Raw genomic sequence first — 12095 nt, forward strand, 5'->3', positions numbered from 1 at the left:
AAAGAAGGGCCAACTGACACAGCAGTGAACCCAATCTGCCATGACCATTGAACCTGTGGGTCACTTTAGTCCTCAAAAGAACCAATACCTGGGTGTGCATAAGGGCAATCCTTCTGACAACCTCCGGACTCTTTTTTAGAGACTCATAGCCATATAAACTCATTTCTCCTTTCCATTTCCCCCTTACATTAGGTCCAACAGCATTTTTAACTCCTGTTATTATATGTAGACAGGGATATTCTACTGGTCCACGTTGAACCTTTAATTTAAGGTCATTTTCTAGTTACGTCATCAGCTGGTACTTGGTAGTGATCCCTCGATGCCAGGGAGGCTCATCCCTGGGTGTCATGTCCCATGTTGGGGGGAGGCATTGCATTTACATGCTGAGTTTGGCTTCGAGACTGGACACATTTGAGTAACACAGAGGCTGTCAGGAGGGAAATCTTAGGCACAGTGCTGCTCTAGGCCTTGTTCTTATTTCAGGCGTATAGGCTCACAAGCATAGTCATTAGTATCAGGGGCTCACTGTTGGACCCTCATTCCTTCCTGGTCCTTGCCGTTGCACCTGGGGGACTGCCGCTCCTCCCCTAGGGACCATGACAGAGCCCCACGCCAGGAACCCAGTACGCCCCAGCTGTTGTTTTTTAATTGTTTCCACTATGAGTACATCCAAGCATTTCCATGCACTCTGGACACATGCCCTGTATAGCTCCCTGTCAGCCATATATCGCCTGTCAATAACATCCCATACCAGTATTCCTCCACTGCCATTGTTGAACCACTCTGTGATCCAAAACTTCCTGAAAAGTGAAGCCCAATATAATGTCAGGTTCCCTTACTAGTAAAATGGAATATAGCGATGAGTTTAAAGGTTAGGTACAGAATACATATTGATTTGGGAAAGTTCAACATCCTATCTTTTTCTTTTCTTTTTTCCTAATTATTGAGCGTCTCTTCACAAGAGCTTTAGATCACAGTAATTCATATATACAATATACAGTACTCCCACATATCCACCATAAAACCTTTTCCCTTCCACAGCGATAATCTTTTAACTTATTCATATCATATTTACTGAAAATGATGTACAGATATTGAGACAATAGCTTTCAAACAAGGTGACATTTGTGTTTACATTGTGGTTTATACTTTAGGCTATAGAGTTTTCTAAATTTTTTAGTTATCCTATGTTTTACATTATGGTTTACATTATTAGTCTGTTGTCCCCTATATGTTTTTGGTGTAATATTGCATGTTTTATATCCATCCTTCTGCACTCTTGTGAAACACTTCTTTTGCCCTCACATTTACTTTGGTTCCATCTATTCAATATCTATTTCCCCCTCCCCTTGGGGCCCACAGTGACAGTCAATCTTCATTTCTTGAGGAGCCATGTTCAGAGATGTTTGCAACAGTGTTGAGGGCTTGACTTGCTCAACTGATCTAATGCCCTGGGAACCACCCTTTCTCTTGAGAGATACAGATCCCTCTATTTGATGGCATTAGTCCTCCCCAGGTTGTGGGTCTACCTTCACTCTCATTATATGGGTCTCTACCCAATGGTATAAACCACTCTGGCAAAATGAACATTCAGATATTCCCTAGGAGTTTCTCCTGCCTCAGATTAACCCCTCTGAGTATCTTAAACAGGTAACTTTCCTAATTGTATTTTGATACGGTTTTCTCAGCATTTCACTTTCAACCAACACCTGACAATCTCCTATATTCATATGTTGCCCCTCCCCCCCCCAATTTTTTGGGCAATATTACCCATCCGCCCATCCCTAGCCCCCTCAAACCTACAAAGCCCCACCCAAAGGTAACCCTATACCCCCATTTTATCTCTTCTTTGTGCACATACTTACCGCCAGCTTATCATAGATTTCACCCATGTAGATGTCAGCTTAAATCCTTCCTTTACCCATTGATTTCCTGTAAGCCTATCTTCCAGTCTCTAGCTCTCTGAGGCAGCTTGCTTATTTCATATCATTGAGGTCATGTAGTATTTGTCCTTCAATGCCTGGGTTGCTTCACTCAACATAAGGTTCTCAAGATTCATCCATGTTATCACGTGTGTTTGTAGTGTATTTGTTCTTAAAGCCGAGTAGTATTCCATTGTATGTATATACCTCATTTATTGATCCACTCATCTGTTGATGGGCATTTGGGTTGATTCCAACTTTTGGTGATAGTGAACAATGCTGCTATGACCATTGGTGTGCATATATCGCTTTGTGTCCTTGTTTTCAGTTCTGCTGGGTATATACCAAGCAGTGGTATTGCTGGGTCATATGGCAAATCTATGGTTAGTTTTTTGAGAAACTGCCAAACTGTCCTCCAGAATGGTTTGTTCCTTCTGCATTCCCACCAGCAGTGGATGAGTGTTCCCATTTCTTCACATCTTCTCCAGCATTTGTATTCTTCTGCTTTTTCCATAGCTGCCAATCTTATGAGAGTAAGATGGTATCTCATTGTAGTTTTGATTTGCATTTCCCTGATAGCTAGAGATTTGGAGCATTTTTTCATGTGCTTTTTAGCCATTTGTACTTCTTCTTTGGAGAAGTGTCTGTTTAAATCTTTTTCCCATTTTTTAAATGGGTTGTTTATCTTTTTATTTCCAAGATATATGAGTTCTTTATATATGCAAGTTATAAGTTTCTTATCGGATATACGGTTGCCAAAAATTCTCTCCCATTGTGTGGGTTCCCTTTTTACTTTCTTGACAAACTCCTTTGAGGTGCAGAAGGCTTTAATTTTGAGGAAGTCCCATTTATCTATTTGTTCTTTTGCTGCTCGTGCTTTTGTGTGATATTCATGAAGCCATTTCATATTACAAGATCTTGTAGATGTTTCCCTCCACTACTCTCCAAGGTCTTTATGGTCTTGGCTCTTATATTTAAGTCTTTGATCCATTTTGAGGTTTTCTTTGTATAAGGTGTGAGATGGTATCCTCTTTCATTCTTCTACATATGGATATCCAGTTCTCCAGGCACCATATGTTGACTAGGCCATTCTCTCCCAGTTCAGATGGTTTGGTGGCTTTATTGAATATTATATGGCTATATATATGAGGTTCTATATCAGAACTTTCCATTCGAGTCCATTGGTCTGTGTGTCTTTCTTTATGCCAACACCGTGCTGTTTTCACTACTGTAGCTTTGTAGTATGTTTTGAAGTCAGGTAGTGTGATTCCTCCAATTTCGTTTTCCTTTTTCAATATGTCTTTGGCTATTCGGGGCCTCTTTCCTTTCCAAATAAATTTCATAGTTAGTTTTTCTAGTTCCTTAAAGAAGGCTGTGTTGATTTTTATTGGGATTGCATTGAATGTGTAGATCAGTTTTGGTAGGATAGACACCTTAATAATATTTAGTCTTCCTATCCGTGAACAGGGAATATTCTTCCGTTTATTTAGGTCTTCTTTGATTACCTTGAACAGTCTTGTATAGTTCTCAGTGTATAAGTATTTTACATCTTTAGTTAAATTTATTCCGAAATACTTGATTTTTTTATTTACCATTGTGAATGGTATTTGTTTCTTGATTTCCCCCTGATCTTGCTCATTATTGGTGTACAGAATTGCTACTGATTTTTGTGCATTGATCTTATAACTTGCAACCTTACTAAACGCATTTATGAGTTCTAGAAGCTTTGTTGTAGACCTCTCAGGGTTTTCTATGTATAGGATCATGTCATCTGCAAATAATGAGATTTTTACTTCTTTCTTTCCAATTTGAATGCCTTTTATATCTGGTTCTTGCCTCAGTGCTCAAGCAAGTACTTCTAAGACAATGTTAAATAGAAGGGGAGACAGTGGGCATCCTTGTCTTGTTCCTGACTTTAGAGAGAAGTATTTTATGATTTCTCCATTGTAAACAATGTTGGCTGTAGGTTTTTCATGTATTCTTTTTATCATGTTCAAAAAATTTCCTTGTATTCCAATCTTCAGGAGTGTTTTTATCAAGAAAGAGTGCTGTGTTTTGTCAAATGTTTTTTCTGCATCTATAGATATAATCATGTGATTTTTCCCTTCAATCTGTTTATATGGTGTATTACATTGATTGATTTTCTTATGTTGAAACATCCTTGCATAGCTGGAATGAATACCACTTGGTAGTGGTGTATAATTCATTTAATGTGTTGTTGAATACGATTAGCAAGTATTTTGTTAAGTATTTTTGCATCTAGGTTCATTAGAAAAATTGGTCTGTAATTTTCGGTTCTTGTGGTGTGTTTGTTTGGCTTTGGTACTATGGTAATGTTCGCATCATAGAATTAGTTATGCAACGTTCCTTCTGTTTCAATTTTTTGGAATAGTTTCAGCAGGATTGGTGTTAGTTCTTTCCGGAATGTTTTATAGAATTCACCTGTGAAGCCATCTGGCCCTGGGCTCTTCTTAGTTGGGAGGTTTTTAATGACTGATTCTATCTCTTTAATTGTGATTGGTTTGTTGAGATCACCAATTTCTTCTTTCATCAATATAGGCTGCTTATATGTTTCTAGGAATTTGTCCATTTCCTCTGAATTGTCATTTTTTTTGGAATATAGTTTTTCAAAGTATCCTCTTACGATAGTCTTTATTTCTGTGGGGTCAGTGGTGATATCTCCTTTCTCATTTCTTATTTTGTGTATTTGAATCTTCTCTCTTTTTTTCTTTGTTAGTCTCCCTAAAGGTTTGTCAATTTATTGATCTTCTCACAAAACCAGCTCTTGGTCTTGTTTATCTTTTCAAGTGCTTTCTTATTTTCTATTTCATTTAGTTCTGCTCTTAGCTTTGTTATTTCCTTCCTTCTTCTTCCTGTTGGGTTACTTTGTTGTTGTTTTTCTAATTCCATCAAAAGTGGAGTTAGTTCTTCAATTTTTGCTCTTTCTTCTTTTTTGATATGTGAATTTATGGCTATAAATTTCCCTCTCAGTATTGCTTTTGCTGCATCCCATAAATTTTGGTATGTTGTGTTATTATTATCGTTTGTTTCAAGGTAGTCATTGATTTCTTTTGAGATTTCCTCTTTGACCCACTGTTTTTCTAAGAGTGTGCTGTTTAATTTCCATATCTTGGTATGAAATCTGGGCCTCTGGCCCTTGCAGATTTCCAGCTTCACTCCACTGTGGTCAGAAATATTATTTTGCGTGATTTCGATCTTTCTGAATTCATTAAGCCTTTCCTTGGGGCCTAGCATGTGATCTATCTTGGAGAATGATCCATGTGCACTTGAGAAAAATGTATAACCTGCTGTATTCGGGTGTAATGATCTGTATATGTCTATTCGATCCAGCTCCTCCAATATATTGTTCAAATATTTCATTTCTTTAGTGATTCTCTTTTGAGATGTTCTGTCCAGAGTTGATAGTGGTGTATTAAAATCCCCCACTCTAATTGTAGGTGTATCTATTATTTCACTTAGTTTTTCCAGCATTTCCCTCACGTGTTTAGAGGCGCCCTTGTTAGGAGCATAAATATTTATGATTGTTCATTCTTCTTGACAGATTGTCCCTTTTACTAATATGTAGTATACTTCTTTGTCTCTCACAATTGTTTCACATTTAAAGTCTATTTTGTCTGATATTAATATAGTTACTCCTGCCTTTTTTTTTTTTGGTTATTGTTTGCTTGTTTTCCAACCATTCACTTTCAGCCTCCATGAATCTCTGGATCTAAGATGTGTCTCTTGTAGACAGCATATAGATGGTTCATATTTCCTTATCCAATGTCCCAGTGTGAATCTTTTGATAGGTGACTTTAATCCATTGACATTCAGTGTTATTATTTTCAAGGAATTATTTATGTTAGCTATATTTTGATTGGACTTGTGTTTGTCATATTTTGTTTGTTCTTTTGTTTTTTCTTCTCTTTTTGTCTTTTGTTGCTCTTACACTCTCCTCCAACACTGCCTGTCCTGTTTTTTCCTTTCTTCCTGTGGAACTCCCTTTAGAATTTCTTGAAGGGGAGGTTTCTTGTTGGCATACTCTTTCAGTTTCTGTTTATCTGTGAATATTTTGAAATCTCCATCATTTTTGAATGCTAGTTTTGCTGGGTAGAGTATTCTTGGTTGGAAATGTTTTTTCTTTTAGTTCCTTGACTATATCATACCACTGCCTTCTTGCCTCCATAGTTTCAGATGAGAAATCAGCATTTAATCTTATGGAGCTTCCCTTGTATGTAATGGTTTTCTTTTCTCTTGCTGCTTTTAGAATTTTCCCTTTGTCTTGAGTGTTGGATAATTTGACAAGTATATGTCTTGGGGTGGGTCTGTTGGGGTTTATAATGTTTGCTGTGTGCCTTACTTCTTGGATATGTACATCTGACTCAGTAGATTTGGGAAGTTTTCAGCCATTATTTCCTGCAACACTCCTTCTGATCCCTTTCCATTCTCTTCTCCTTCTGGGATGCCTATAATATGTATGTTTGTGTGTTTTGCATTGTCATTCAGGTCCCTAAGTTGTAGCTGGATTTTTTCTATCTTTTTATTGATCAATTCTACTATCTGTTTGATTTCCAATGTACTATCTTCCACATCGCTAATTCTCTGCTCTCCCTCTTCTAATCTGCTGCTATTTGCTGTGAGTATATTTTTGATTTCTTGAACTGTGGTGTCCATTCCCATCATATCTGTTATCTTTTTGTGTATGTCTGCAATTTCCCCTCCAAGTGTTGTCTTCATATTGTTAACCTCTTCCTTTACTTCATTAAATTTGTCTGTGATATATGTTCTGAGATCTTTAATTACTTATGTGAAGTTCTGCTCCCCTTCCTGGTTTTTAGTTTGTTTACTGGATTCAGCCATGTTTTCCTGATTACTGGTTTGGTTTGTCGATTTTTGTTGCTGTCTGGTCATCATTTTATCTTGACAGGTTTATTCAGTTCCTTAGCTTCTTTGTCTAATCTTGGAGATTAATTAGCTGTTGTTTTTGCATAAGTGTTATATCTTCTCTTTGTCACTTTGTTCTTCTTATTCTAATTTCTTATTGCTGGCTGAGTTCACTTTGAAGGAAAGTATTAGGGCCAGGGAAAGGCAATTGTGTATGCAAGGAAAAAGTGTAAAGTAGTATTGGTAATAAATGTTAACAGAGCAACAATATGAGATCTGGGAGGATGGAGATTAGATTGATGTAAGTTGTGTAGAGTTATAACAGTAGGTAGAGTACCTATAGTGAGGTAGTTGCCTGAATATGGGAGTAATATGGTATGAATTATAAAGCTAGTGTTTTCATGAGAGAGGGAAAGAGAAAAGAAAGGCAATAGTTTCAAGAATGGATAAAAGACAGAAAACAAAACAAAGGTATTAGAAATTAAGAGTTATACAATTTGGGGATCAAAGAAAGTGAGGTGGAATATAGGGGAGACAGTAGATGTTGGAGGATATCAAGATGTGGGGGAAAGGGATAGTGTAGGTAGCCAAAATCAATTCACACAGAAATGAGGTAATGGAGGATGAGGAAACCCAGGAAATGTGAGGTGTTCCCTGCAGTACCTTCCCACCAAATCAATGTCCATACACCTCCTACCCTGCAAAATCCTGAAACAGCCTGGTCCTGAAGAATTTCCAACGCTGCCCAGCTGCTTCTTTGCAGGAGAAATTATCAGGTACACTCACTCACTCAACCACCATCTTGCCCCCCCCCCATTTATTTTTAAATTATCCCATCCTTATTACTTTTGATATCACTTTTGTAATTTAATCACGTTTATTTTACAAGATTAAATTGTGTATTATTCTGCTGCACTGATACACCTATTTTGACTTAAGCTAATTTCTCAATGTTTTCATCAGCATGGATTTATTACACATTTTAATAATGAGTGGGTAAATAATTCCTCTTTATTTTTCTTTTTAAAAATTATCATCCATAATACTCTTTATGGAAATCATGGCTAAGTTACCCCTAAGTGGGTTTTTTGTTAACAGCTGAACACTGATTTTCAGGGGATTGACCATATACTTAGCTTAATCATCAATCTCACAGCCATACCAGGAACCCAGGGAATAGTTCTTATGGCTGATGCAATGAATTACCACAAACTTAGTGGCTAACAGAACACAAACTTCTTATTTTTCAGTCCTAGAGGTCAAAATTCCAAAAGGAGTCTCATCTTGCCAAAAAGCAGGATGTCTTCAGTGCTGTGTTCTCTACTGGATGCTCCAAGCAGGGATCTATTTTCCTACATTTTCCAGGTTCTTACAGGCTGCCCACATTCCTTCATTCATGACCCTTTTTCATCTCAAAACCCAAAATGTGTAGTCAAGTCTTACCTGTATCACCCCGATGCTCACCTTTCTGTTTCCTCTTTTACATTTTTTCCCAGTCTAATAATCCATGATAATCTACCTGTAATGGTGAACCGATTATTGTAGGTGCTATCAGCTAATTTATTTCCTCTGTTTAATGTAAGAGAATGTATTCAGAGGCTCTGTGGATTATTACATGGACATCACTGAAAGCACAGTATTCTGCCTACCATACCATGGGCCACATATTTGGTCACAGAGATGTAATATTCAGTCTATTATATGAGTTATTAGGAAAACATGTATGTTCTTCATTTTAAGAACAGAAAATACACAGAATAACAAATATAACATTCAGCAAATAAGCCATACAAATAAGAATATACATTGTTTGAGTCTATTCATCTAAAGTTCAGAAATTCAAATATAACCTCTGGTGTTAATATTCTGAGTCTTGTATTGTTTCAGTTTGGTTTAGCATCATCTCTATACAGATAAAGTCAATGTATATGATGAATAATTGGGTGGGGTCTTCTTGCCTGATGGACATCAACCTAAGACAAATATATTTATTCATGAAATATTGCAGTACCACCAGGACAAATTCTCCTCCATAGCCTGTGAATGTGATGGAAACAGAGCCCACCATCATCCCCAAGTGGGATTCAAGAAACAGCGACATCAACCTCACCTGGGACTTCATCAGAAATGCAGACTCTAGAGCCCATCCCACACCTGCTGAGTTGGAACTTGTATTTTTCAGGATCAAAGGAGGTTTGTTCACACAGTAAGCTTTAGAGCCAGTGGTCTAATGCACTCAAGGGTAAATAAGACCAGAATTGATCAGAGGCAAGGAAGAGTAGGAGTAAAAGATGTTTTGAGAGATTTCAAGTGCTCTGAGCCTTTCAACCTGTCATTTCAGTTTCCTTGAGTCATACAGGCTCCTCCTCATCAGCTGGTACCTCCAGTTTTGGAGTGTTTATTTTGCCATCAAGAGCCGGCATCACTGATCTCTCTCATCACCTAGACCCATTCAGAGATGATGCAAGCCATAATGTTGGCAGGAACATTATTGGTGAGAGTCCCCAAATTGAAACTATACAAAATCTCAACAACAGTAAAGTGGGACGCACAAATTTAAATATATTAACACGAAGTATTACCATGAAACAATGACCATGATGGGTTTATACCCATATCCAAAAATATAGATAAAGTAAGGTAAATAAGGATACATAAAATAATATTTAAATTATAACTATTTATATTAATATAAATTACATGAATAATAAAAATTAACCTATAAGTAAGATAAGAATGGTTTTCCAAAAATGGGGAAGGTGTTTAGAAAAGAGCAGATGTGTGGGAAATTCAAGGTTCTGGGTTTACAGGGATAGTTATTTTGTAAAAATTCAGCAAGTTGCACACTTGTACCCTCTGTGTGAGTAATATTTTTGTTTAAAAGTTATTTTTAATGTGAAGTGAGAGGAAGGAGATACATAGGATGATTCACTAAATATACAGATTTTTCACTGATACAACCTTTAATTTTTAGGACAAAATGTGCAGAAAAGGCAGGCATTTTGCTTAAAAAGATAACAAGAGTCACATATTTTGTCAAACAAAATAGTTCAAAGTGTTCAAACCAGTCCTAAACCCCAAAGCATATATCTCATTGTATATGAAGACCTGGATTTCTTACCTCAATGAGTAGTTGTCAATCATCAAATACAATTCTTTTAGTGGTCACCAGAGGTCATGAACAGAGGAGGATGGAAGAATAGATGTAACATGGGCATTTGGTGGCATTGGAATCATTCTACTTGATATTGCAATGACAGATACAGGCCGTTATACATTTTGTCAAAACCTATAAGTTTGTGTGGTGCAAAGTATAAACCTCAATGCAAACTGTAGGCAGTTAGTAGCAATGCTCCAATATTCGTTCATCAATTGTAACAAAAGTACCACACTAATGAAAGATGTTGTTAAAATGGGAAAATGTTGGAGGGGCAGGGTTGAGGTATATATGGGAATCCCTCATATTTTCAATTTTTAATTAGTTATTAAATCAGTTTTAAGTTTTTTGGCAAATTTTTTATTTTGAAATTATTTCCAACTTTTACAATGGTGCAAAGAACTCCCACAAATTTTGCTCAAATTCCCCAAATGTTATTATTTTACCAAGACTCCTTTATCATTTTCATTTTTATTTTGGGGAGGGGCCCAGAACTCTGGAATGGACACCATATCCTCTACCCCACCCCAGAGGAAAATAGTGCCATGTGAATCCCCTATAGGATTTTCTGTAATATAAAACTTCTTAAAAATGAAGGGGGAAAAAAGCACAATTCTTTACTCTTCTAGTGCAATGTATGATTTAAAGTATTTCTTCCTCAAGTTTAAGATCATACTGAATTTAAGGCAGGTTCCTGTTCATGAAATGTTTGGGGATCACAATTTCTGGCTCTGAGACTTTCACCTCTGTAATCATAGGCACCCCCTTTGCCCCAGAAATTTTATGATTTCCTTCCCAAAGAATCTTTTCAGAGCCTTCATCATCTCTTTATTCCTCAGACTGTAGATAAAGGGGTTCAGCATTGGTGTGACCACAGTGTACATCGCTGATGCTGTTGCACTTGAGTGTGCATTTGGTGATGCAGTAGAACTAAGATACACCCCTAGGAGTGTGCCATAGAATAAGGAGACCACTGCAAGGTGAGACGCACAGGTGGAAAATGCTTTATACTTCCCCTGAGCTGATGAAATTGCACGTATAGAGGAAAAAATCTTGAAGTAAGAGTAAATGATACCAGTGAAAGGACCAAAAACCAGCAGTCCAACTGCAAAATACATCACTATCTCATTGAGGAAGGTGTCAGAACAGGAAAGCTGAATAATCTGATAAAGGTCACAGAAAAAGTGGGGGATTTCCAAGTGGCTTTGAAAGGACAGATGCAACACCATTAAGCTTTGTAACAAAGAATTTATGGCACTCATGGTCCAGGACCCCAGAACCAGCAGGACACAGAGCTGGGGATTCATGATGGCCGTATAGTTCAAGGGATGACAGATGGCCACAAAGCGGTCATAGGCCATCACAGCCAGGAGGAAGTCATCCAACCCTCCAAAGAGCACAAAAAGGTACATCTGGGTGAGACAGCCTGCATATGTTATGACTCTGATCTGTGTCTGTAGGTTCACCAGCATCTTTGGGACAGTGGTAGAGGATACACAAATGTCTATAAAGGACAGATTCAACAGGAAAAAGTACATGGGTGTGTGAAGGTGAGAGTCAGTGATGGTGGCCAGGATGATGAGTAGGTTCCCAGTGCAGGTGACCAGGTACATGGACAGGAACAGCCCGAAGAGGAGGGACTGCAATTCTGGTTTCTCTGAAAATCCCCAAAGAAGAAACTCTGAAAATCCTGTATTATTGCCAGCTTCCATGTGCTTGACATGACTAACCAGAAAGAAAGAAATAGCATGACTTGTTTTTGTTATTGTTGTTTTCTTCTTTATTTTCTTTTAAATGTTACATTCAAAAAATATGAGGTCCCCATATACCCCCACCCCTCCCACCCCACACCTCCCACATCAACAACCTCTTCCATCACTGTGGTACATCCACTGCACCTGGTGAATACATTCTGGAGAACTTCTGCACCATGTGGACAGAGGTCCACATTGTAGTCCACACTCTCCCCCAGTCCACCCAGTGGGCCACAAGAGGACACACAACATCCAGCATCCATCCCTGCAGCACCACCTAGGACAAATCCAAATCCTGAAAATGCCCCCACACCATATCTCTTCTTCTGTCTCCTTACCATCAGCAGCAACCGTGGCTCTCCACATTATTACTACAAT

The 12095-nt window shown here is 37.8% G+C and overlaps 1 protein-coding gene across 1 annotated transcript; it reads right to left on the reverse strand.

Annotated features, from left to right (window-relative positions):
• Positions 1-10715: 10715 nt before the first annotated feature.
• On the reverse strand, positions 10716-11675 carry LOC101413346 (olfactory receptor 7A10-like). Its single transcript, XM_004478074.2, has one exon. The coding sequence runs from the start codon at positions 11673-11675 to the stop codon at positions 10716-10718; it is 960 nt and encodes a 319-aa protein (XP_004478131.2).
• Between the last annotated feature and the right edge of the window lie 420 nt (positions 11676-12095).

This window comes from Dasypus novemcinctus, chromosome 30, assembly GCF_030445035.2.
Source record: "Dasypus novemcinctus isolate mDasNov1 chromosome 30, mDasNov1.1.hap2, whole genome shotgun sequence".
NCBI lineage: Eukaryota > Metazoa > Chordata > Mammalia > Cingulata > Dasypodidae > Dasypus > Dasypus novemcinctus.